General features: G+C 35.8%; 2 protein-coding genes across 7 annotated transcripts in view; one reads left to right on the top strand and one right to left on the bottom strand.

Moving 5' to 3' along the window:
• LOC129755801 (ribonuclease P protein subunit p25-like protein) overlaps nucleotides 1-27,696 on the bottom strand; it is a 137,471-nt gene that overhangs the window by 5,149 nt on the left and 104,626 nt on the right. For 2 of the 6 annotated variants that reach the window (XM_055752456.1, XM_055752455.1), the window contains one exon: nucleotides 8,285-8,324. The exons of 2 other annotated variants lie outside the window; for them this stretch is intronic. The gene's annotated coding sequence lies outside the window, so the exon portion shown is untranslated. The remainder of the gene's footprint in view (nucleotides 1-8,284; nucleotides 8,325-27,696) is intronic. 2 more of the 6 variants (XM_055752454.1, XM_055752453.1) reach the window with 1 other exon arrangement.
• On the top strand, nucleotides 1,453-26,694 carry LOC129755795 (aromatic-L-amino-acid decarboxylase). Its single transcript, XM_055752447.1, has 9 exons — nucleotides 1,453-2,000; nucleotides 9,293-9,730; nucleotides 19,452-19,522; nucleotides 19,603-19,839; nucleotides 24,550-24,861; nucleotides 24,924-25,317; nucleotides 25,377-25,626; nucleotides 25,689-25,778; nucleotides 25,958-26,694. The coding sequence occupies exons 2-9, from the start codon at nucleotides 9,364-9,366 to the stop codon at nucleotides 26,160-26,162; spliced, it is 1,926 nt and encodes a 641-aa protein (XP_055608422.1). The 5' UTR covers nucleotides 1,453-2,000; nucleotides 9,293-9,363; the 3' UTR covers nucleotides 26,163-26,694.

Raw genomic sequence — 27,696 nt, 5'->3', positions numbered from 1 at the left:
TTTTGTAATTTTTGTAATTTTTGTAATTTTTGTCATTTTTGTCATTTTTGTCATTTTTGTAATTTTTGTAATTTTTGTAATTTTTGTAATTTTTGTAATTTTTGTAATTTTTGTAATTTTTGTAATTTTTGTCATTTTTGTAATTTTTGTCATTAATGTTTTTTTTTGTCATTTTTGTAATTTTTGTTATTTTGGCCATTTTGGTCATTTTGGTCATTTTTGTCATTTTGTTCGTTTTTGGCATTTTTGCCATTTTGGTCATTTTGGTCATTTTGGTCATTTTGGTCATTTCGGTCATTTTGGTCACTTTGGTCACTTTGGTCACTTTGGTCATTTTGGTCATTTTTGTCATTTTTGTCATTTTTGTCGTGTTTGTCATTTTCGTCATTTTAGTCATTTTTGTCATTTTTGTCATTTTTGTCATTTTTGTCATTTTTGTCATTTTAGTCATTTTTGTCATTTTTGTCATTTTTGTCATTTTTGTCATTTTTGTCATTTTTGTCATTTTTGTCATTTTTGTCATTTTTGTCATTTTTGTCATTTTTGTCATTTTTGTCATTTTTGTCATTTTCGTCATTTTTGTGATTTTTTGTCATTTTTGACATTTTTTGTCATTTTTGTCATTTTTGTCATTTTTGTCATTTTTGTCATTTTTGTCATTTTTGTCATTTTTGTAATTTTTGTCATTTTATGTCATTTTTGTCATTTTTTCAGTCATAGATATGCCAATTTCGGTACATTTACCCTATTATAATCCTGTGCTTCCTTTAAAAATTTAAATATCAGCATTTAAATAGCTAAATCAACCTAATTTTTATCTTGTGATTCATCGAACCAGAGAAAGAGTTGAGAAACTTTGGCAGCATTTTTCGAGGGTGCAACCAAATGAACTGATATCGAAAAGAGAAAAAAACTCAATTAACGATGGTGGCGAGATGAATGACTCTTGTTTTCCTTTCGATGAAAATTTCTGATAACCGCCATCAGTCAACGCTTCAAGTAAGAACCAGTATCTTTGACCTTTTGGTTTTCATCCAGACACTGATTCAATATTCGTGGTTCAAAACACAATTAAAACTTTTATTCTGATTTTCGAAAAGTAATGCTTAAGTATGAATAAAAAAATAAGAATAGATCTACTTCCTATTTGTCTCTATCTCTTGAAAGATAGTTTATTCAACTTAGCAACTGTATTAGTAAGTGTATTATCTCAACTCTCAACCGTTAATTTCGTACAAATAGTTTTCCGTCTGTACATAATAAACCATGCAACAGGTGGAAAAATAGTCGTTCGTCTTGCTTTAAGCTTATTGTCAACTAAACCCTCCACAGGTGTGTGTTGAGTTGATTATGACTGAACTATAAGGTCGATTTCCCACTTTTCTAGAAAGAGATAACAAGAACGAGAGAGCCAAGAAAAAAACAAGAACTGTCCCAGAACGTTCAGGAATGTCGAAGGAATGCCAACGGAATCCTCCAGCTCTCCATATTGGAACCAACTCCAGCTTTGGAAAGCTCAAACGGTGGCGATGACGACTACATGGAGTCCTCCAGGAGACATTGTCGAAGGAAAAAAAAAGTTCCGGCAGTTTTCCGCCCAACCAACAGTTTGCGCCTAACAGTAGACTCATCATCGTCATATTATCAGCCTGTTGCTCGCTCGCTCGACTCAAACCAAAGGACTCTGCACCGTTCAATGGGAAACGGTTCTAGGGGAAACAGGGGCAAAAGTTGAAGGAGCTGGTAGTTTAGCTAGAATGGCGAACGGCGGGACAAGATAATCGGTGGATATGGAGACGGATTGAGGCATTTTGCTGTGTTGGGCTGTTGTGTGGTGGCTTCGCTTCATCCCCAACAACGGTTGGAACTTTGGGCTCAGTCAGTAGTTCACGGGAAGTCACGCGGATCGGTCGCAAAAGTGTGTGCTGGGCTATCTCTGGAGCCACGGTTTTCTCAAAGTGTTGCTACCTTTTTGAGTGATTGGAGCCCATTTGTCTTTGGTTGGTTGTCATTAGCTTGTGCTAAGTTATTGGTTTGAGAGTGGAACTACTGGATACCAGATGGATTGCAGTTTTGGGTCGCAGGATAATTCAGAAAATACCCACAGATAAATTTCAGAGACAATAAAAAAGGGTTATTTTAACAAAAAAACATAAATTAGAAACAACTTCTCAAAAACAAATTCCTTATTTGTCAATAATTAAGTTTGAAAGATTTTATATCAATGGTAAAAAGTATCGGTTACAAATTTCTGCCCTGTTAAACCTCAGTGAAAACGAAGGAAATTTAGATTTTCCATAAATCGCGGTGTTTTTGATTTCAAAGATAAAGGTTCGAACATTTGCTCAGCGAAAATAACAAGGTCTATTATATGTTACATACATCTACAAACAGTGATTTCGAACAAATTGAACAAGACAACAAAATTTACATTTTTCCGAGGTGCAAAGAACTCAAGACTTAATTTAGACCAATTTGGGGGCGCTGATTCTAAATAGACAATAGATTTTTTTCTAGCAGCTCTTGTTTTCGAAATAACTTTGGAAAATAGGTAAAAATTCATTTTATTAATTTGGGCACTTTTTCGGCAAAAATGTAAAGCATTACAAAGATTTGAATATAGAAGGTTTTAATTGAATGATCAATGATTCCCGAAGATCGCGAGTAATTTTGACTTCTGATGAAAAGTTTATGGAAGTTTTTTTTAATTTTAAACTGTGACCCAAAGATGGGTCTTGACTCAAACATTCAGTCAGCGAAACTTTTTTTTGTAGAGAAATGAATCCAACTTAGATGAAATTTCAAGGACTAGATAAGGGAAAATTGATGTTGAAAAACATGCGAAAAAAATAGTTTTTTTTAATTTTCTATTTTTCCCAATTTTGCAAAATACGGCAATTTCGACGAAATTTTAAAGAAATTTTAACCACCTTTGATATTTTTAAAACCATAAGTCCAATAGTTTTGCAAAATTCAACAAAGTTCTTAAAATAATTAAAACCTTTAATATAAAATACTCGAAGAGCGGTATCAGAAATTGTTGTTATGTTATCTATTTCAATTTCTAAAAAATGTTTTTAAAGCTATGTATATATCTTTGAATCTGGCAAAATCTGAAATCTTGATTAAATGGAGGATAATAAATAGATTTGAGATCAGTTTTTGTTTTTAATGTATAGGTTTGTTGGTTCATTAGTTATCAATGATCGATTTTACTGTGCAAAATTTCCACATGCCATATCACTAAAACAATTCGATTCGAATTCAGGACACCAAAACCTTTCGAAAACAGTCATTAAATTATATGCACCAAAAATGCTGTTCTTTAGTGTTATTGATGATGAAAGACTATTATTTCGTCCTCTGATGCTTTGGGCATGAATTGGACTTATGACATACAAACGTATATTAAAAAAACGATCCATGTTTTCAACCAAAACTTTGAACATAGGGCATGCCACACTTTTTAACTTCAATAGCTTCTGTAAAATGTACCTTTGTCCAGAGATAATCAACGGCTTATGCTACTAAAATTTTAAGGTTTATGGGAGATTACATTGGAAACGCTGAAAAAATTAGTTTCGCCAGTAATTTTTGATTACTCAAAAACAGACTTTTTCACCTTACCTATAGAAAGGGGTTACTTGCAACAAACTTTGTTTTAATTGAGTAGTCTCATAAGAAACTTTAACCTTTAAATTCGAAGTTTTTGACAAAGTTGTGATGCCATAAAGGCCATACGGTATAAAAACACCAATTGCAGTTTTGTTCGAATTGAATTTTACACCTTTTATGACACTAAAGCTGCTACAAAACGAAATAAAAAGGTGTTGCATACTTTCAGGGATTAAATTATTTACAAAAATTCTAAAACTGATAACAAACAAATGTTAGGATGGATGATAAATTAGTATAAACAAACGTGTGACACAAAATAAATAATCATATTTCAGCGTGTGGGAATGAGTGTTGGTATAGAATAATAAAATCAACATAAAGTTTGTAGATGATATCATTAAGTCAATTAGAAATACCAAGTAAAGTTTTTGATGGCATCGAAAAAATTTGAACACCAATTCTCCGTTTTTAAAAAAATTTGAAACAAATACTAGCTTAAATGTGGGAAACTGTGTCATAAATCATTTTCAAAAGATGATAACTATCATTACATTAAATTAAAAATTGAATGAGTGCTGTGATATCATTAGTTGAAAAATCAAAGATTAGGATATACGATGCTCTCAATGCCATAGGGGTATATGGGCAAAAATTTGAATTAATAATGCCAAACGATTTTTCATGTTTGAAACTGCAATTGGTGATTTTTTCATATTTTTTCATATGTACATATTTAAACGTTCGAAAAAAACGCTTATTTTCGAAAAAATGTATGGAAAATGGCCAACACACCAACTTAAATGCGTTTTTTCTCGAAATTAGCTTCTATGCACTTATACCCTTCTGGTTCCAAGGGCAAAATCAAAATATCAAAATATATCAAAAATACATAAAACTGTTATTATTTAAATTTTGTTTTCAAAACAGTAATTTTGAAACCATAGAATACCAGTTTTTTTTTACTTATCAATACCTATTCATGTTTCTTGGAATTCAAACGTGATAAAGAAGTTATATTTGATCATAACTTCTTTATCACGTTTGATTTCCAAGAAACATGAATAGGTATTGAGAATAAAAAATAACTGGTATTCTAAGGTTTAAAAATAACTGTTTTGAAAACAAAATTTAAATAATAACAGTTTGATTAATTTGATACCATTTTCATATAGTGCGAGAAATCGGGTAAAAATTGATTATCGTATTTATTAATTGTGGATTACAATGAGTATCAAATACCATCAAAAAAAGACTAAAATTAAAAAAAAAAACAAAGTTTTTGAGTGGTCTTACTTTGAACGCTGTGGAATTTGCTTTTTCATATTTTAAAACTCCAGTTACAAATGGTTTTGGTATGAAAAAAATGTCTGGAAAATCGACTCACGACCACGGTTGCCGAAAAAAAAAACTCTGCGTTTTTGAGAAAAAAAAGTTCTGACTTTCTCTGATTTTACCCAAAAGTTCTGTGATGGTTTTCTTTGATGCTATATCCTTCATTGAAAATTAATAATAAGGTGGGCTTTTTGTAACATTTTATTTGAGAAAAATCAATTAACATTACCAATCTTATCATACTTTTCTGATTCAAATGAAGAAATCTTAATTTGAGTTAAGGCAAAAAAAATATTATTTTGGAAATCCATTCAAAATTTATAAATTCTGTGAAATCTGAAATCTGTGAATATTTCGAAATTCTGTGTTCTGTGAAACAGATTCTGGGATGAAAACTTGCTCGAAATTCGGTGAAACTATAGATTTTTCTGTGATTTCGGCAACCTTGCTCACGACCTTCCTTTTTATCATATTTTTTTTATGTCTCGCTTTATTTTCTTATTTGATTACATATCAACGGAATTTTATTTCCGGTGATATTAAACATTGGAAACTACAACTTTTCGAAAAATGCATGGAAAATAGCACAACACGAAAACTTTAAAGCGTAGCATTTATGTTTTATATACATAAGGGTGGCCGCCAAATGGGTTATATCGAATTTCGGAAACCGACCATATATATTTTGTAGATTGCGAATTTCTGGGACTTAGTCGGTTTTCCGAAAAACGGCCAGAAAATTTTTGGCTTTTTATCGGGATAAATTTGGTGTTACGAGTTCGAAATAAACGTTGCATGAAACGACGTTTCATGCATTTTTAAGTCATTTGGCATTAAAGTTAAAATTTAGATTTTTCGAATTTCCTCTGGTCCTTTTGGTGATTTTTTAAATTTTAAGTAGATTTTTGACAAAATTTGTTTTTCAAGATAACATCAGATTTCGACGATTTAAGCATTTTTAAGTCATTTGGCATCAAAACTAAAATTTCGATTTTTCCGATTTGCTTTGGTCCCCCCTTTGGTGATTTTTGAGCGTAAAAAACTAAACTTTAAGGGCGTTAAGGCACCACTAAATCAAGTCCGATTGAGCTGAAATTTTGCACAGGTCATTTTTAATAGGTCAAACTACAAAATTTATATAGTCTGTTTTCAAAATTCGATCATGAAATTTTTTCCATAGATCCTTTCCCACTCTAATAAATATATACCTTTTTGGCTCAAAATTAGATAGATCTGAAGGAATTAAATGTTTAAATTATCTTGGTTCAATGATGCTTTTAGATCTCCAGATTTGAGAAGTTTGGGAAACCTTTTTTCCAGAGATTTTCCATGAAAAAAAGCATTGTTTCCCAGATATTATTTCACTTGGAAAAACAAGTTTTTGAATTTCTTCACGATTTATACGCTAATCTGTGTAGTTTCGAAGGACCGTCATCCGGAGTAAGATTGGTTACTTTTTCAATATTTTTCGATTATTTTTTCTGTTAGGGAGAATAACATTGATCAGTCTCAATTCTGACGGTTTTAACGAGCTCTCTTGATCATTAAGGATACAAAACACCTTCATAATATTTACATATACAAGTTTATCAATTTTATCTTGATTTTCAACATTTTATTTTAAAAATATTTATAATCGAAAAAAGAACAATGATGCTGCCTACATTTAGGGGCAAATATTATAATAATTGCTAAATAGTTTGAGCTTCATAATACAAATGAAATATAGCCTTCACACATTCCCCTAGGCCATCCCACTATTTCCATTTTTATTTTATCTTCAAAGTAAACTATTTGAAAGGGTTCCTATCAATTTCCATTATGTCCAATACGGGCTTACTCTTGGAAAATGTCTTTTTTTTAATATCAAATATTTATCATTAAATGACTTTAAAAACACTATTTGCACTTTGCTTTTAAATGTTTTTAATATCTTCAAGAGAGCTGTTTGTTTGCGAACCTTGGAAAAAAATAGATATTTTAAGATTTTGAAATCAGATTTTTACTAACAGAAAAAAATTTCAAATATGAACCAAATTTTGCCTATATAAAGGGGAGAGTGGGGATACTTGATCCCCTTTTCTTATTTTCACCATATCTTTTTGGAAAAATTTAGCAACTCGCCGTCTTTGACATTTTCTGACAGCTTGTAAATTCAAGTTTCTATGCTCCAAAAATGAGAACGATACTTGGACCCGTTGATGAACTAGAAGCATTTTCGGGGGAGTAAAAAATTGTTAGTTAGGGGAGACTTGAGCCCCTATTGAAGGAGACTTGATCTTTTATTCAGAAAGCCCTAATCCTGGTATAAAAATCAAACAAAACCCCAAGATAGAGTGTTAATTGACTATTTTGGTCATGTTTGTTCTCATTTTACAATTTATAGCAGACATAAGAAGAAAATTCTATAACTTTGTCTCAACGCTAATAGCATTGCATACTTAAAGGCGCTATTTTATATAATTAAGAGAAAATTAATTATTTTTTCTCTTTTCTTCAGACAATTGTTTGATAAATATTAGATTTTGGATGAATATTAGTAATTTCGTAATCAGCAATCATAACGATCAATTCAGAAGAAGAATATGTCGTTTGGAAGGGGGATCAATTGTACCCAACTCTAGGGGATCAATTGTACCCATAATCAACATTTTAGAAAACTTTATCTGAAAAAAGTTGAGAGTTTTTCATTACTTTGAAAATATTGATACATTGGAACAAATATTTTTTTCATAATTTTCTTAAGTAAGGAACATTTTAAAGTGATGAAAAAAGATCTTCAAGTTACATTTTGTGAAATTTTTCAAACAAAGTTCAATTACTCAAACAATTATTTTGTTAAAAAAATTTAAACTACAAACATTGTTATTTTGCTCATTTTGGCACATTTTTCCAGAACATTTGATCTTTGTAAGACACTCCAGTTTCGAGATATAGCTAAGGAATCAAGTATCCCCAGGGATCAAGTATCCTCATTCTCCTCTACTCAATCAATAGGCTTTCAAACGTAGAAAACAGTTTTCAAAAATTCAAACTATAGACTGAGTTATTGATGATAATGTGAAGTTTATTGTTGGTCAAATTTACCCCGGTGATCAAAGTTACTCCGTTTTACGTTTTTTTTATTAGTTTTTTTGAGGTGTAATAAAATGCCGATCACTTCTTTTATTTATCATGTATCCCTTTCTATGTTAATTTTCATATGAATAATTGGTACCTTAACTAGTCTGAAGTAACCATTTTTGAAAAAATCAAAAATCGAGTTTGGCTCCTACAGGTATAAGCCATTTCAAATAAACAAGGTGTGAAAAAAAAGTTTCATGAATATAAATACCTGGAATTGATTCTGTTTCTTACTTTCCTCCAGCTTTTTCCTATAAAGATATAAAGAATAAAAAAAGTTAATTTGAGGTTTGAATTTTTGAATTCATGTTTTGAAGTCATCAAATCTGTGGTTTCATTTTGAATCTTCTCTTATTTTTAAGTGAAGAAGTTTTGAAAAATATACAAAAGCACATCAAGTATATTTAAATCGCACAAAGATATTGGACATTTTTTTATTGTTTTTTCCCCTCGCTTTAAAAAGTTTATCCAGAATATTTCTGAAACTGACATCAGGCATAATTTTCCGCTGTTCAACATGTTTTGCAACGAATATGGAAATGTTTCCGTGTATCATTCAAAGACAAGGACGCGAGAAATTCCCTAAAATAAATATTTTTATCGATAACACTAACAATAGTGCCATGATTCACCGCGGGAAAAGATCGGCAGAATATTCTGTGAAATTGTATCTCACAGTTTTCAAACGGTTCAAAATGGCCCACCATATTGTAAACAATCGTTCAACCGTTTGAGTGGCGCGAACCACCAACTGATGTCGACACTTGGTCCTAGTAGGAGGAGCATCTACGTATTTTTTTGTGTGCTTTCACCACCGCCGATCGGGGTTTGTTTAATTTCACATGCGATGTCGGGTGCTCGACAAGAAGCATTCAGGTCTCCTTCTGCCTATATTGACGGCGCGGCCAAAGTCATTACAAAAGCCATTCTGCAAACCCATTCTCGATTGGCATATCCAGTCTGATTCTATTTTTAAAATCGATGGCATACGGTATGGGGAATATTTCGCTTTTCTGCGGTCCATCCAGGATAGGCGGGTGAATCATACGGAGCAAAGCTATCCAAGTCCAGAATTTCCATACCGTACCTAGTGCGTATTTACCCAATGCACAACAAGTAATTAAACTGGGTTCAGGTTTCGCTTTTTTTCGTTGTTGTTTTTCGGTCGTCCTGACTCGGGTGTTTGCTCGTTCTCAACCGCTTTTTTTCGTCTCAATAGACAACAAGCTAATCAGACCAACCTTTGCTGCTGGAAGTGGGAGTAAAAGTGTGCAATTCGCATAACCAAAAATGGACAGTAAAGAGTTCCGACGCCGGGGCACCGAAATGGTGGAATACATTTGTAACTATTTGGAAACGCTGGAGCAGCGTCGCGTTACGCCTAGCGTCGAGCCGGGCTACTTGCGGCACCTGCTGCCGGATGAAGCGCCCGACGATCCGGAACCGTGGGAAAAGATTATGGCCGATGTGGAGAGTAAGATTATGCCCGGTGTAACGCACTGGCAGCATCCGCGCTTTCATGCGTACTTTCCGTCGGGAAATTCGTACCCATCCATTTTGGGCGATATGCTGAGCGACGGGATCGGATGCATCGGGTTCTCTTGGGCGGCCAGTCCGGCCTGCACCGAGTTGGAGACGATTGTGTTGGATTGGTTGGGTAAGTATTAACCATAGCAAACAATTCTGATAGAGACTTCTTATACATCTACACGTTTCAAAACTTGCATATAGCACATCCTGGCAATGCTATACAAACCGTATGGAGCACATCTCTCAGATTTCCCCTTTTTTTCCCGTCGTTTTGACAGATTTAAGCTTTCGTCTCCTATGCTCTCAAGGCAAAAAAAGCTTAAATCTGAGGAAAAAAAACTTAAAAACGAGATTCACGACCACTTATTTAAAAGATGTTGGTCACACGATACATAGACAAATCGTGTAACGTTGCCGCCATCTGGCATATAGGTACATTAGACTGCCCCAATATTGTATGGGGAATTAAAAACCTCTAAATGTTATGAGCTGCAGGCTAATATTGATCCTAGGCCTAGTACAAGATCTCACGCCAAATTTGGACCAGATCGGATCACGGGAAGGGGTCGCTCAACGAGCCTGAAGTGTGTATGGGATTTTGAGATATTTTGTTCGGGAGACAAAAAACATCAGTTTTTCATCAATAACTTTGGTCCCCTTGGGCCGATTTCTTCTAAATACGGTTTTTCTTCGAGCCTAAACTTTGACAAATATTTCATCCCAACACTGCATGAAAACCTGGTTTTTCATGTTTCTTCCGAACAAAATGTCTCAAAATGCCATACAAACTTCAGGCTCGTTGAGCGACCCCTTCCCGCGATCCGATCTGGCCCAGATTTGGCATAAGATCTTGTACCTAGGATTAATTTTAGCCTGCAGTACATAACTTTTTCAAAAGTCTGGTCTCTCTAATATACATTATTTATTAATTTTCGTAGTATTCCATCTCTTGCAAATACATGTTGAGCCTAAACCACTGACTCTTATAAGGAGTGTATCCGAAAAAAATGCAACACTTTGTTTTGTAAATTACTTTTGATCGCATGGATGGAAATTGATGAAATTTTCAGAGAAACTACGTAGCATTGTAATATTTACATGTTCCAAATCAAGTGGGCTTTGAGGTAGCATACGATGAATATTTTCATAGGCCAAAATTTTTGTGCAGGATCGTGAAAAACTGAGGAAAGTTCTTTTGAAAGACCCCAAAACAGCTTGAAATCAACTATACGACCAAAGTAAAGAATATGATTTCACCTATGAAGGCGGCTTAATCAAGCGCAATCCGAACATTTCCGTTGTATAAGTGGTAAAACTGATCAATACTTTCTATCGGCTCGCCCAACAGACTGCAAACAGGCCAAAATTTATGTTGACTAGTTTTAAAACATAACAAAAACAAAACCGTGCACTAAACAGCGGGGTGAAAATTTAAAAAAAAATGGAAAGAAATGGAAATGAAAGTCTTTCCTGGATATTTCGGAGAAGATTAGAGAAATAGTTTTTTTTTTATTTATTGATAGATCCTAGGCTTCAGCCTTTTATCTTTAATGGTGTTTACAATATATTTATGAAAAAACTAACTTAAGTCTATTTTTGATTTGTTCTCTGGACATATTCAGTTTTATAACGTTAGCATGTGCATTAGAGTGCCCCAAATGACCCGACTTTTGAAAAAGTTATGCGCTGCAGGCTAAAATTGATCCTTGGCCTAGTACAAGATCTCATGCCAAATTTGGGCGAGATCGGATCACGGGAAGGGGTCGCTCAACGAGCCTGAAGTTTGTATGGGATTTTGAGACATTTTGTTCGGGAGAAACATGAAAAACCAGTTTTTCATCAATAACTTTGGTTCCCTTCGACCTATTTCTTTCAAAAACGGGTTTTCTTGAAGCCTAAATTATGACAAATATTTCATCTCAAGACTGCATTTCAGTTAGAGTTAAGATAAAAAAGTTATTAGGCTTCAAAAATGGGCTAACTTTTTTAACGGTGGTATTCAGCACTGTTAATTAGGCGTCAATATGTTCGACCGTCTCGACTCATTAACAGTGATGAATACCATCCTTAAAAAAGTTAGCCCATTTTTGAAGCCTAATAACTTTCTTATCTTAACTCTAATTGAAATGCAGTCTTTGGATGAAATATTTGTCATAATTTAGGGTTTAGGAAAACTTGTTTTTGAACCAATAACCAAAGTTATTGATGAAAAACTGGTTTTTCATGTTTCTCCCGAACAAAATGTCTCAAAATCCCATACAAACTTCAGGCTCGTTGAGAGACCCCTTCCCGTTATCCGATCTGGCACAAATTTGGCATGAGATCTTGCACTAGGACTAGGATCATTTTCAGCCTGCAGCGCATAACATTTCACAGGTTTTGAATTTCCCATACAAATTTGGGGCAGTCTAATGTGCATTGTAGAGCGCCATCATTCTGTATATTGGTTCATTGCAAGCGTAGTTTTGAATTCGGTTAGGGAGCTGGAACGGTCGTAAGCTGCGTAGACTGCTACGTCTTTCGTCAGGAGAAATCTGTGGCATCAAATACGGTGAAAAATATTTTCCACAGGTCAAATCCTTTAAAAACAACATGTCGATTGATTTTCTGCGATTTTCTAGTGATTCCAAGCCAACCAGCATACACAAGGCTCGATATTCTGGCATATCTTCTTGCCAGCCAAGGTTTCTCAAGGCGTACCTTAGAAATCGTTTTCGAACTCTTTCGATTCTATTCTTATGAACATTGTAGTATGGCTGCCACACAATACTGGCATATTCGATAGTGGTTCGGATAAGTCCAACATAAATCGAGACGATAGTATGAGGATTGTCCAACTCGTGACAAATCCTGCTAACCATACCGTACATGGAATTGGCTTTGGCAACGACTTGTTCGATATGTTTCGAAAAACTAAGTTTTGCATCCAACTCTACGCCTAGATCTTTCACTCAGAATTTTCTTGCTACGGAACAGTTGTTTTCAAGACAATAATCGTGCACTATCTTGCTCATTTTCCTTGAAAAGGTGATCACGTTGCGTTTTGAGGCACTGATTTTCAAACCAAAATGGCTGCAACACTCAGAAAATTCTGTAGAACCATTCAATCCTTGGGATACCGAACAGGAAGGAACATTTTCAAATCATTCGCGTAGATCAGCACAAACACGTCACGCAGCACTTCGGGGAGCTCGTTCATTACAGTTATGAAAAGTATTGGTCCCAAGTGACTCCCTTGAGGTACGCCGCTGTTGACCAGGAATACGCTGGATCTCGGAGGATTTTAAATAAATTGATTACTCATTTTTAATAAGGCTGGCAATTCGTGGAAGCTGTAAATCCGTAAGGGGTAAATAATGATCGTAACAATAAAAAAGTCAAATATACAAGAAAAATGCCTCTAATCTCGATCGTTTTCCTTCTATAGTACTTTTATATGTTTCTTATTTAATTTTTGGCATCTCGGCGAGTTATGAAAATTCAAGGTAGAATGTTTAGACATGATCTTTCCACCTATAATACTTTCATTTTCTGTCTAAACATTCTACCTTGAATTTTCATAACTCGCCGAAATGCCTAAAATTAAATAAGAATATATCCCAGCGGCGATTAAAATAAGATAATTTTATGTGTTTCACAAAGATGATATCTTCATTTTGATTGGTTTTGGAATCGTGTTATTATGAGAAAACTGTGGTGGAGTGATAATAAGTCAGCGACGTTGTTTCTTTTTCCAGAAGGAGGACAGTGTGCTAAACTTCTCTTAACTTCTATCAAATGCATAATTTTGAGTCAATTTGAAGAAATAGCTCCAAGAAATAGAGAACATCATCAAAAAAAATCCTTGATTCGGAAAAAGGGAGGTTCCTAGTGTAAAGTATAGATGGCGCATGTGACGCCCAAAAATAAAATTCGATGCACTTCTTCATTGGATTCTATCTAGGAAACCACTTGACAGATCGTCACCAAATTTTGCACATGTAAACATTACATTGTTTGCTAGTTTTACTAAAAATTTCATCTGTTTCTGTCCATGCAATCAAAACTTATCCCCAAAACAAACATACATATTTTCTGATCTAAGGAGAGCAATCCCGACATCCAATACAAACAGAGCTTTCTCTTGATCCTGAATGTGTGGACCACATCACAATGCTACAAATAATACTGGAACAAACTAACGAATGCCAGGACTCTCTTCTGCTGGTGTCGAAAAAGCATTCGACCGACTGAATCATGATAACATCTGGTAAAATCGGCAGGTGCGGCGGTGGACGAGATCTATCGCAAACTGAAACGCAAAGCAGGAAGGATTGGGTTGATGATTAATACGTCCAAGACGAAGTACACGCTGGCCTGCGGATCCGAGACCGACTGAACCCGCTTGTCCAGTAATAAAAATGTCATGATCGACGGCGACGAGCTGAAGATAGTCGAAGACTTTGTCTATCTCGGCTCACTGGTGACCGCAGACAATGACACCAAATCCAGCGCCGAATAATCAGCGGAAGTCGTGCCTTCTATGGACTCCACAAGCAACTGCGGCCGAGAAGACTTGTAACCTCCTACTCGGTTACAACCTGCATTTTATGAATTTCGGTGCAAGTTTTGCCATGATAAATATAAAATGTAGGTAAATGTAAATTTTTACGCAATAAAATGTATTGGTTTATATAATTAAAATTAATTATTTTATCATCAGTTGGGCAGTTAAGTTTAGTTTTTTTTTTAAATAGAAGGATAGCAGTTTATTTTCCGTGTAACAGATTAGGGCGACTCTACTGTTATGCCAACCCATTTAGCCGAGACACCATCTGCGACATACGAAATTCGCGCCACATGCGGAAACACCAAGGGAATGACGTGGCCCAATCAGGATCGTCGACATCACCGGATTGGTCGTACCGGGGGAGGTGATAAAAGGCCGACGCACAAATGGGCCGGCCTCTTATCCCTTGGAGAACGCGAAGTCCGTCAGTGTCGTTCGACAAAATAGTGCGCGAATTTTAAGACGCCAAAATTACCCTTCCCGCCATCCAAGTGTCAGTCGTTATTTTGGACCTTGGTTAAGTGAAAAGTGCATAAAGTGCATATCATAAGGACACTGTAACCACCATAAGTGTCCCCGTGTCCCCAAGAAGGTCGAACAGCCGTCCGTCACCATACGGCTCAAAACACGGCCGTCCGTCAACATACGGCTAGGACTTCCATCGAGAGAACTACGGTTTTCACCCTAGGTCTTGGGTAGGAACCCAGGCCCGGCGCAAATACTAAGCGCATCCCGAAGCCGAAAAAACACCCAGGCGACGCACCAGGGCGTCGGCAACCCCGGCAGCATCCCGGAACCATACACGTGGTACCACGGCAACGAACTTCCCGGCATCGACGTGTCTCCAGCGAGCAGTGTTGCAGCAAAGGTAAACAGTAGTGAGTCGAGCGGTTAAGAATAAATTCATACTTCCCCAGAGTTCCATTTAGTTAATATATTTACTTTGAATATACGACTTTTGTTTGCCCTTTCAATTTTTGTGTTACTTTATTGCGTACACCGAAAGGAACAAAATACAGGTTATAACTGGGTGGGAGGAATCAAGGTCGAACAGGTTGGTAAGTATTTCCCAGCTACGACGAGCCGACCCTGAGATTGGCTGGAGTCCTGAGCTAGTCGAAGGCCTAGTTTCAGACTTTGCCCTCGCACGAAGTGTAACCTTTATATGACGCTCATTAGACCGGTTGTTCTCTACGGGCACGAGACATGGATATCGCTCAAGGAGGACCTGCGTACACTCGGAGTATTCGAGCGACGAGTGTTAAGAACCATCTTTGGCGGCGTACAGGAGAACGGAGTGTGGAGGCGAAGGATGAACCACGAGCTCGCGCGACTCTACGGCGAACCCAGTATCCAGAAGGTGGTGAAGGCTGGCCGGATACGCTGGGCGGGACATGTTGCGAGAATGTCCTGCAAAACAGGTGTTCGCTACGAATCCGGTAGGAACAAGACAAGCAGAGGCGCAACGAACGAGGTGGTTAGACCAAGTGGAACGTGACCTGGCGAATGTGGAATGTCCGAGAAATTTAAGAACGGTTGCCATGGACCGAGTGAATTTTAGAAGTTATCACTAATCACTCACTAATCGTACTTCCATAGCCAGAACTTATGTCTGAGTCCCAAAGAATAATAAGCGTGTATTATTATTCTTCTTGTCTTTGTTCATGTTTTTGATCATTTTAACATAAAAAACATCAAAATGATCAAAAACATAAAATGGTTGGGCCTACCATGGAGCAGAGAACGCAAAGACATCTGGAACACAGGAACAGGAAGAAACGTGGACCACCAGTACCATACGTTTCAAAGGGGATCGTTGGAAGCATGCTAAGAAAAATGCTCCGTGATGAAAATACCACGCTAAATGTAATGTTACTTCACCAATCACTAGAGCCATTCTTCATGGGCTGGAAATGATTTATTTGGTACACAGAAATCACAAAACTTGAAACTAAAATTCTTTTTAAAAATTTGATTTATTTGATGAAACATTATTAAAAATTTACTTGTATTTTTCTGCGTTGAACTGTTTTGGATTTCAGTGTACAATCATTTCTGGTCTTAGACCAAGGATAAAGCGCCTTTACTCGCTCTTGAAAATAAAAAAGAAACGGAAACATTAATAGAACATTAAACCTATCGAGGTCTGTTAAGAGCTCGAAAGGTTCTTCAAATATTTTACCCTTTTAAGAGAATTTGATAGTGAGATAACTTCAAAACCTCTCTGCAAATAATGAACTTTCAGTTTTAAAAGTCGGTGATTGTATTCAGTTTACTTATTAAAAATGTAAATCTTATATGATTAAAAAACATTATGAAAATGCAAACATTTTAAAACCATCAACTAGTGCATAAGTGAAAAAAATATAAAGGCGAAAGATTGGAATTGGCTCACCGGGTTTTGGCTCTCGTTGGGAATCACTATCATCATTAGTGATGATACTGCGGTACTGCTTCGGCCGGAGGTATATTAAAAAAATATCAAAAACTAACCCCTTTCCTTCCAGAAAACACGTTTTCTCACTTTTTTTCGTCCTTAACAGTTAACCAATTTACATAATCGCAGTAATCCGCGGTATGCAACAAGACAACTTCAAGACGTTTGCTCAATGAAAACTAAATCACAAATAATTCCCGCTTTCACGTCCGTTTTAAAATGAATTTTTCAGCTGCTCTCAAAATAAAAATTGCCCAACACACACTTTCATTTTTAATTTCCAACTTTTCATCTTTGGACATTGTGATTCAGAAAATATTTTTCTGTTAACCTCAACTGCTAACGAAAATCTTTTAATTTTTCCACGGTATCGTCTTGCGGTTTCACAAACACTTTTGAATGCGCTATTGAATCACTTTCAACCAAAACTAAGACGACCCATCCACGAGTCATCTTTTTATTAGCTTCTGTTGAAATTTTTCTCTATTTCATATATTTCACTATTCTAAACAATTTAACAAACACGATTTTTACATACGGGGGAAAAACGCGTGCGCTGCAATTTCGAAATCTCGCAAGATCCGTCCAACACAACAAAACACCAATTGTATTTCTCGGACCGAGTGAATTTTAGAAGTTATGTTCTTTAAGTTATGTCGTGAGACGGAATACTACGAAAAAGATTCCTTAACAAAGTGACCAAATCATCTGATCTTACACTGAAACTATCGTTGAGCTGTGTAACTATTTGGTTGACCTGAATCTGTTGAAGTCGACATCTTCGGTGGTGAATATGGTGATCATATTGCAGAAAGCGAAGCAACAGTTTGCTCACTCAAAAACTCCTTGTTGGTCATGCGACGCTTCATAAAGACTGTCAGTTCCATGATCATAAGTGCCAACAGATTTGATTTTCGTAAGGCTATTGAGAAAGTCTAAAACAACAAGAAGGTTAAAAGAGCAAAGTTAACGAGCAAAGGGAAAAACATCTACCAAAAATTTGTCTGTAGAAATGGTAGTACCGAGAATTTTTCACAAAATCTGTATTTTGTTATCCCCCTTCGTCAAATGGGTTTTACCGGTAATAGCGGTATAGAGATTTTATTTATGTAAAATTAAAATGGAAGTGCAGACTGGGTTAAAGTTGAAAAATACATCACTTACATACTAAAGAAATCAGCGCCAATTATCTGACGTGTAGGGCCGAAAAAAAAAATCCTTGTTGGCGATCCGGAGCTAGCGTCTTCATCTAATTCATCTTCATCTAAACCTTGACTGCTTCTCGTCAACATTTCTTAATTCTGCGGTTCAACTACGCTGCGGATTCCGTACCTAATACTTTCAATTTTCGCGTTCGTCGCCGCATATGTACACCAAGTTTCGAACGCACCCATAAAATAACACGGATTTTATGTTTGAACTGAAAATTGAAATTTTTGTTCGTAGAGAGGTCTAACGTGACCGATAGATGTTTCGGAAACCTGCAAACGCAAATTGAGCTTTCTAATCCAGGTTTTAATTATTCCTCCGAACGACGGGAACGAAGTAAGGAGATTAGGGAGGAGTTGCAATATTTAAGGTATTAATAAACGTGATCATAAATGATTTTTTTCAACGCTTAGAGGTCAAATAAACTTGTTCTTTGGCATAACATCGATTTTGTATGAATAATCAATTTATGATGCCTATAACAGGTTAGGAGACATCTCACCCGAAATAGCACTGTATTCATTTGGAAATTAAACAGACTTTTATTTATAGAACCAATGGATGCCCCCAAAATAGTCGATTGTTGTTATGTTTATTAACTGGATCATCGCCCAGTAGCCAGAATGGCGATGAGTAAAACTGATGTTTTTGAAGGCAAACTTAAAACACGACTCGGTACTAAATATGAATGGAATTGACGGCCGAAACGTAAAAGACTGCTCTAGACCTCTGTGCTAGGAAACACAAACTCATTGCTCATTACCGCAATAGTATTTTAAATAAACGCAGTCTGGTGCGGCGGAGTTCATTTTCATCTTTTCGGATGGGGAATGTTTTGTTTACAGAGAAGACAAGACGCATTTACAGAAAAGGTATATGCGGGTATGTTTGTAGGTGATATTTTTCGCATCAAATGTGTGAGGCATTCCATGGATTTTGGTTCCGAGTAGTCCTACGTCAGAGGAGAGGTCGGTGAATCGATATTCCGCGAAAGTATGTACGGAATGTCGGTGGGAAATGCAGGAATGAGTTTCTAATGAGCGTAGGCATCGCACAACCGCATATCTGTACCTAGAGCTATGGCTTTGAGCATTTAGGGTGTTGAAATCGGATTCCCGAATTTTCTGGCCGCTGATGTAATACTTTTAAGCTGGTGTCTTAAATCAGCGTGACTTGTGTTTCCTTGATCTTCAAGCTTACGTCCGTAGATGGTTACTGGGAGAAATTACCTTTTTGGAAAATTTTAGTCAATTCAATTTCGTTTATGTATCGTTGACCCCATATACTTTTACCACAAAAGTCGTGTTCATAGGCTTTCAAATCAAGTCCCCTGTTGTTCAGGATGTTACCTGATATCGTTGATTAAAGGTATTCTTTTTTATTTTAAGAAGCAAATAGCTGTCAAGGCGAAATTACCTCTGGCCATTTCAACATCATTTATAGAGCGCTACAAATTGCTTTTTAATTCAATTAACGTTTTCCACAATCTTCTGCTACCGACTGAATAATAGTGAATATAAATAGATAGCCATCTGGCGGCATTCTGAGTTTGTCGTCCTAATTGTTTTTCATAACTCATACTTCCCCAATCATTAAAGTTTATGTTCTTTGCTATTTGTCTTCGCTCTCTAACGCTATCTCTGGTGGAAACAGGAAAGGCCATTGGGTTACCGGATCAGTTTCTGGCACTTAAACCCGGAAGCAAAGGTGGTGGCGTAATACAGGTAATTAATTAATGGAAGTTAGGGCCTTTTTGATTGGGGTAAACGGGCAATCATCACTATAATCATCACCCCGCCAACAGACGTCGGCCTCGGAATGCATCCTGGTGTCGATGCTGGCTGCCCGGGCTCAGGCCATCAAATACCTGAAACAGCAGCATCCATTCGTCGAGGAGGGCCACCTGTTGTCCAAGTTGATGGCCTATTGCTCCAAGGAGGCCCACAGTTGCGTCGAGAAGGCCGCCATGATTAGTTTTGTAAAGCTGCGGATCCTGGAACCAGATGAGCGCTGTTCGCTCCGGGCGGATACACTGATAAAGGTAGGTTTTTTATTATAAATCTAATAAGGCGTTCACTCGTTTATCCATCATATTACAAATTTACAATTCAATTCAACTCGGAAAATACGAACACTGACAGAATCAAAACATGATTTTCTTAAAAATCTCTTTCAAGCTTAAACGACACAGAAAAATAATAGATCTGATTTTAAAGCTTATTTATTGAATTCTTATAAAAGGCACAAAATTCAAAATATCAAGCAAAATTTCTTCGACCTTATTTACTTTCGATAGCAAAAGCATAGCGAGACGGAAGATAAAACGCAATTCGATTCGATTGTAAGCTAACCTTGAACTGATACCGATGAGTGCAGAAAAGATAAACATCAGATAGAATTAATGGGTTTGTTGTGATTTTCGATGTAAACAAGGTAAGAGGTCACCATAATTGAAATAAAAGGTGAAGTTTTGGAAAAACTAAAGAAAATCCCAAATGAGATCCAAAAACATACTTTTATAAACAAAACACGAATAAAAAATTTAGAAAATAAACTGAACAATGCAAGTTATTCATATTTTGATCAGCAATCTTTTTTAAACATGAATTTGCTTTGGTCCATCTTCGTACCTAAAAATTTTCAAAGTTTCGAAAGTGACGAAAAGTATTAGAAATCATTTAGAGATATCAAAGAAGGAAAGAACATAAGCCGTAAATATCATGAATTTTTCGAAAAAGATACAACGGCTCACCGACGGAACTTGAACCGGAGATTGCGGGTCACTTTCGAAAATTTGATTAAAGAATCAAAAAGGAAGAGAAAATAGAAGGTAATTAAAAAAAAATACCCTGAGAATTTTTTTTTAAACTGTGACCCAGGAATGGGTCTTGATTCAAACATTCAGTCAGCGAAACTTTTTTGTAGAGAAATGAATCCAACTGTGTAAGTTGAAATTTCAGGGACTAGCTAAGATGAAAATTGATGTTGAAAAACATGCTGTAGTCGAAAGATGTGGGTTCAAGTCCTATCGGGAGACAAGGCGAATTTTTTTCGCATGTTTTTCAACATCAATTTCCATCTTAGCTAGTTCCTGAAAATTCAACTTACACAGTTGGATTCATTTCTCTACAAAAAAATATCCTAAGAATTTTCTTTTAAATTGAAAAACATTGGAGAAGTTCAAATCAAAGCAAAAATGTGTAGAGTCTGTAAAATTCATAAAATCTGCAAATTCTATTAGATTCGTGAAATCTGTATAAATTTTCAAAGTTTGAAATCTTTAAAATCTTTTAATTCTTTCAAATCTGTAAAATCTGTTTAACTTGTGAAAACTGCAACGTCTGCAAAAACTGTAAAATCCATTGAATCTTCAAATTTGGACAGGTTGTAAAACCTGTTAAACCTATTAAATTTGTCTAAATCTGCTAAATCTGCAAAATATATCAAAACAATCACTGAAACCAGAATGATCTATAAATTATATGAAAGTCGTGAAAACAGTATAATCTTTCAAATTTGTTGGTTGCAAAATCTGCAATAACTGTTAAATTGTCGAAACGGTTAATTTCGTGGAAATGTATGAAATTTCGTAAAATTTAGAAAAATGTAAAATTTGTGAAATTGTGAAAGCTTTCAATATTGAAAAATTTTACAATTTGATTTTTTTTTTAAATGTCGTTGACAAATTATTCAAATTAACAAAAGTCACAAAACTTATAAAACTGTGAAAATGTAGGAATTGTCATAAAAGTATTGAAGGAGTTCAAATATCAAATTTTTAAAAAAAAGTGTGAAATCTGTAAAATGCATAAAATTTGTTAAATGTGTAAAATTTGCAAAATCTGTAAAACCTGGAAAATTGATAAAGTTGGCAAAATTGAAACAATTGAGGGACAAAATTATAAAAATTGCATTTTCTAATGTGATAGAAAGACTTAGAGAAACATGAGGTATCAAAGAACGAAGTAACATAAGCCGTAAATATCATGAAATTTTCGAAAAAGATACAACGGCTCACCGGCAGGACTTGAACCTGCAATCTCCGCTTCGCTACAACCGCGCGTTAGCCAATTCCACCACGGTGAACGTGATGGAACCGGCCAACCGGAACCGGCGAGCAATCGAGCTCTGCCGATCAACTGCTGGACCTTCTATCGAAACACCATGTATATCCCGCATGTGATCTTTCCCTCTATTGATCTCTCTTGTTTCTCTAACCCCACCCATCGACTCGGGATTTTAGCCGAGCGAGCACATGGTCGATTGCTTCGGGTTTGCCGCAACTTACGGTCAGATAAAAAATTGTCAAAGTTGTCAAAACTCTAAAAAATCTTCAAAATTGTGGAAATTTGCAAAATTGTGGAAGTTGTCAAATTAATCAAAATTGTCGAAATGTTCAATTGCCTTAGTTGTCAAAATTGTCAAATCTTTGAAAATTATCAAAACTGTCAGCAGGTCGAAAAAATATTTAAAAAAATAATAAAATGGACTTAATTTACACGGAAAATAATAAAAAGGTAAAATTTACCGATACAGCAAAGGTGAATGCTCGCAAAAGCCAAAAAGGTAACTTCTACCTATTCGAGGTGAAACTCACCTCACAGCGAGGTAAAATATACCTGAAACGAAGAATGAAAAAAGGTACAATTCACCGAGAAAAAATGTGAATCCAAAAAAGGTAAATTTCACCTCGTAGCGAGGTGAAGTTCACCTGAATTGAGCTGAATCAAAAAGTATAATCCACCTAGAAAGAAAGGTAAATCCAAATAAGGTAAAACTTACCTCGTAGCGAGGTGAAGTTGACCTGGATTGAGCTAAACAAAATGGTACAAATCATCTCGAAAAAAAGTAACTATTTGACGAATCCGTTTATTGAGGTTAAGCTGTTTTGCCGTTTAGGAACACGTTCTGCTTCGTGCACAATATGTGAAAATCGGAACAAAATGGTAAGTGTTTTCTTAGATTTCATTTAGTTGTGCTGGTTCTCTTCATAATACTTTGCTTTTGTTTCAGATCGGCCCACAGAGCTTCGTGTTGTATTCCCGTCAGCTTTCAGATATTATTCCGGACAAGCCGGACCTGACAAGCTTGGCGAACAAAGGACTTGCCTCAACAATTTTCAAAGAACACGGTGATATATTTCAAAAATAAATATTAGGTAACAGTCCCTATTTATTTAAAATAAATACCAATTTTTTCATTAATTGTGTGTTTTTTTTAAATTAATTATTATTGAAGAAACCAATCAAACAAACAAGCATTTACCTTTTAAATCAGTGAATGGGAAAACGGTATTATACTATTTTGCTAGGTGAATGAGAAAATGGTAAAATCTACCTTTTTGCTAGGTGAATTGAAAAAAGGTAAAATTTACCTTTTTGCTAGGTGAATGAAAAAAAGGTAAAATTTACCTCGAAAGAGGGGTGGAAAAAATTCACCTCGCAAAAAGGTAAATTTTACCTTTTTTTTATTTTCCGTGTACAAATTTGAAAAAATCATTAGATTGGCTTAGTTTAAAAAAAAACAAAAAAATGGTCAAAATTATGAAAAATGTGAAAAATGTCAAAATTGTCAAAATAACTTTCTGTGTAAAATCTGTTACACCTGTAAAATCCGTCTGATTTCTATAAAATGTAAAATTGAAAAAAATGATAAGATGATGAATATGACAAAATTTGTGAGATTGTAAAAATTGTCGAAATTATCAATTGTTAAACTGAAATGTTTTCAAAACTGTTTAATTTATCAATCAACGTGGTCAATATTGTCGAAATCTCCAAAATTGACATGATTTTAAAAATAATAAAAAAGTGAGAAAATTAATAAAATTGACAAAATTGTCAAATTGGTTAATTGCCTAAATGATGGGAATTGTCATGATTATTGAAATTTCTAAAATTTCGGTATTTGTAAAACTAATTCAAATTAATATTATTTTTAAATTATCAAAATTTTGAAAATAAAAATGTAAAAATTGTTAAAAATGATAAAATTACCGAAAAAGTCAAATTTGACCAAAATGTCGAAAATGTAAAAAATATCAAATTAATGAAATCATAAAAATGTATTTTTTTTTTTTTTTTTTTTTAATAATTGAACTAAGATTTTATTGATTGAAAAAACTCAGTGGAAACCTTAATGAACTTTTGTTCCTCTAAAAGGTTTCTATACACAATTATCGTTAATTTTGGTAATCAATAAAATTGTAAAAATATTTATAATTGTGAAATGGCCAAAATGGTCACAATTACGAAAACAGCCAAAATTTCTAAAATTGTCAATATAATCAAAATTTTTAAAATCGTCAAAACAAATGAATAAAAAAATCAAATTTATAAAAAAGTGAAATTTGTAATTTTCAGAATTCTCATATTATAAAAATTGAATAATTGTCTAAATCTTCTAAATTGATAACTTTTGAAAATTCTCAAATTGTCAATTTAAAAAAAAAATGATCAAAATTTCCAGAATTGTCAAAATAGTTCAAATTGTCAATATTTTGAAAATTAACATAAATATTTACAGTAATCAAAATTGACAAAAATGTCAAAATTTGAATTTCTATAGGAGGGGATTCTATAGTACTTCACGGTGTTACGATTTTCAACATATAATGGGAGGAATAGAGGGCAAAAATAGTGCATTTTAGCGTTACGTAATTTATGGATGGAACCCCATCATCAACAACTTTTAAAGGTTTATTTTGGTATTGTCTCGTGATGATGAATCATATTTTTTTCGGCGTCCACAGGCCATGGAAGAGGACGAACAGCAGGGCCTGATACCGTTCTTCGTCTCGACAACCCTGGGAACAACGGGATCCTGTGCGTTTGATGATATTTCCGAAATCGGGGACGCACTGCAGCGGTTCCCAAGCGTTTGGCTGCACGTGGATGCGGCCTATGCCGGCAATGCCATGATCTGCCCGGAGCTAAAATATTTGCTCAAGGGTATCGAACGTGCGGATTCGTTCAACACCAATCCGAACAAGTGGTTGTTGACCAGCTTCGATTGTTCGACCCTGTGGGTTCGTGATCGCATTCGGCTAACCTCGGCCCTGGTGGTAAGTTGAGAATTTGGGATTTTTGGAGGAATCTATGAAAACCGAATCCCTTTTTTGTCTAGGTGGATCCTCTTTACTTGAAACATGGGTATTCGGATTCGGCCATCGACTATCGTCATTGGGGAGTTCCATTGAGCCGACGTTTCAGATCCCTAAAGTTGTGGTTCGTTCTACGAAGTTACGGTATCACCGGGTTACAAAATTACATAAGACATCACATTGAGTTGGCGAAGCGCTTCGAACGATTGGTTCAGAAGGACAATCGCTTCGAGGTGTGTAACGAAGTCAAGTTGGGCTTGGTGTGCTTCCGATTGAAAGGATCGGACCGAATCACCGAGAAGTTACTCATCAGTATCAATGCCTCTGGGAAGCTGCACATGGTCCCAGCGTCTGTCAACGAGCGGTTCGTGATCCGATTCTGTGCGGTCGCTCAAAACGCCACCATTGAAGATATTGGTAAGGTTCTAGGTTCACATGACGATTGTTGAAATCGATAAAGTATTATTCCATTGAAGACTACGCTTGGGACGTTATCACCGACTTTGCGGCTGAAATTCTGGAAAAGGAACAGGCCGATGAGGTCACCGAGATCGTTGATCGCCGCAAGACCCACACCTTGGCCCAGAAGCGATCCTTCTTCGTGCGCATGGTCAGCGATCCGAAAATCTACAATCCGGCCATCAACAAAGCTCAAACACCGCGGATGTCTACGGAACTGACCTCGCCGACCGTCGATGGAACGGTCGTTACAGTGCAGTCCCCAAAGTAGGTTACAAAATGGGAGCAAACATAGGGAAGGTTATGATTGCATTTCTTTACCTTTGTAGCACTCCTGGCTCGGCATCATGGATCAGCTGGCCACTGGCATTCCTTTTTGCCAATTCTGAGGATGGCCCGAAGAACGATATGCCTTTGAGGTAAGTGGTTGCGGAAGTTGGTTTTGTGGGCACTCGGTTAAAAGAACGACTTAAACGAAGACATGATCATTTATGAGGACCAGTAGCAAGACCATATGCGGTCTCATGGTTTGAAGAATCGTTGAAGAAAAAAAAAATGATTCAACTTTATTAAAATGAGTTTTTCTACCATTTCGCAGATTCCGCCATCTGGACACAAAGGTGCGCCTGTCGGCGTCGCGGCGCAATTCTGCCACCGGGGGTGGATCATCACCGTCGCCCGAGGGCGAAAACGGCATCGTGCTGGCCAAATCCCCCAAACGATCACCGATTATGATGCGAAGGCGCGGAACATCACCCAGCGGACCGGCCCCGGCAAACAGCAACGGTGGTAATAACAAATAAATCCAACGCTTAACGCTCAATCAACGACGATCTCATTACCACTGATGTCACCAAAATAACTCGACAGCTGATTAAATTGAGAAAACTCTTCGTAAATTGTAATTCCGAATGAACAAGACATTTTCCATATCCATTCCTATAATTGCAATCGACAAAAAAACCGATCACAGAAGATTAAGAATAATCGATTCTCCAAAAATCAACAGTTCACACGATTCCACAAGAGTCGATGGAACAGACACATGGTTGAAAGCGAATAATAAACTATTTATTCTCCACGAAACGTCCCCCGCCATGCACCTGGTTTCCCCATTCCGGTGATTCCACCAAGTACAACTTATAAACACAGAAGCCAAATTACACAAGCAACCCCTCGATAATGAACTACCTAGTATTATAGTAGAGGATAAAATAAACAAATAAACAAAAGTAGAAGAGTTATATTGAAGGTTTGGGAAAATGAAAAACGAAAGCAAGAGAAAAACAACAAATCTGTATCGAGCCGGTAAGTGAATATAAAATAAGGAAAAGCAGAGCCAAACTAAAAGCAAGTGTCTCTATTTATTCTTCGTTCTTCGAACATGCCGAGGTAAGTTCTTGTAAAATAAAAAAAATAACATGGTTTACATAGTCGCTGGTATTGATGATAAAAATCAGATAACAAGGTGAAGTTCTCGGATAACTACACAGTTAGAAAAATGCATGTAGCATTACATGCAAGTACATGGGTAGAAGGGAATCGGCCTTTTACATGTGATGATACTGCATACTTCATGTAAAATCCCAATAGCATTCATCTGCTTTGTTTATTGTAAGTTTACATTTTTTTTAAACCAATTCAAAATTCCTATTGGATTGCAATGTTCGAAATAAGATCGGAAACACTAGTTTGACCAGGCATTCGTACTTTATTAGCAGATTTTATGTTTGATATTTACACCTGTTCATAAGTGTTTGAAGTTTCCTCCGGGAATTGGACAGCAGACTGTAGAATTCAAACAAATTACTCCTGACTAAGTCCTTAGCTGCATTTGCCCGCTGCTTTTGGCTCTTATGGTTTCTGAAAAAAAAAGATCAATCGATGTGAAAATAATAGTGAGGATTGGTTACCACTATTCAAAAACGTCGTTTCACAAACATTTGGATAGATTTTAGATCAGAACTTACCTTGCTAGAATATTCTGCGAGCAGCAAACGAAATTCAATTCATACGGGAATTGGAGCAAAACAACAAGTGTGCTGACAGCGTGGAGCACATTTCATGTAAATGTCCTTTAGAACATGCATTCCCATTGAGTTTCTACGTGTTTTGCTCGCATTTTCATGTAAATTTCTTTGCAATTGCAAAGATGATATAGCCTTTTTCATATTTTTTTCAGAAATGATACGGAAACGTAAATTCACTTGTAAAGTAGATTACATTTTTTTTTCTGTGTAGGACTCCTTGAAGACTGCCATAGTGGCGGTGTTGGCGGAAATGATAGAGCAAACATTTGGTTTTGGGGTTAAATACAGCGTGTGTTAAGAATAATTA

The sequence above is a fragment of the Uranotaenia lowii genome, chromosome 3 (assembly GCF_029784155.1).
Source record: "Uranotaenia lowii strain MFRU-FL chromosome 3, ASM2978415v1, whole genome shotgun sequence".
Classification (NCBI taxonomy): domain Eukaryota; kingdom Metazoa; phylum Arthropoda; class Insecta; order Diptera; family Culicidae; genus Uranotaenia; species Uranotaenia lowii.
Note: the sequence above shows the minus strand (reverse complement) of the source record. Positions and strands in the feature narration are given on the sequence as shown.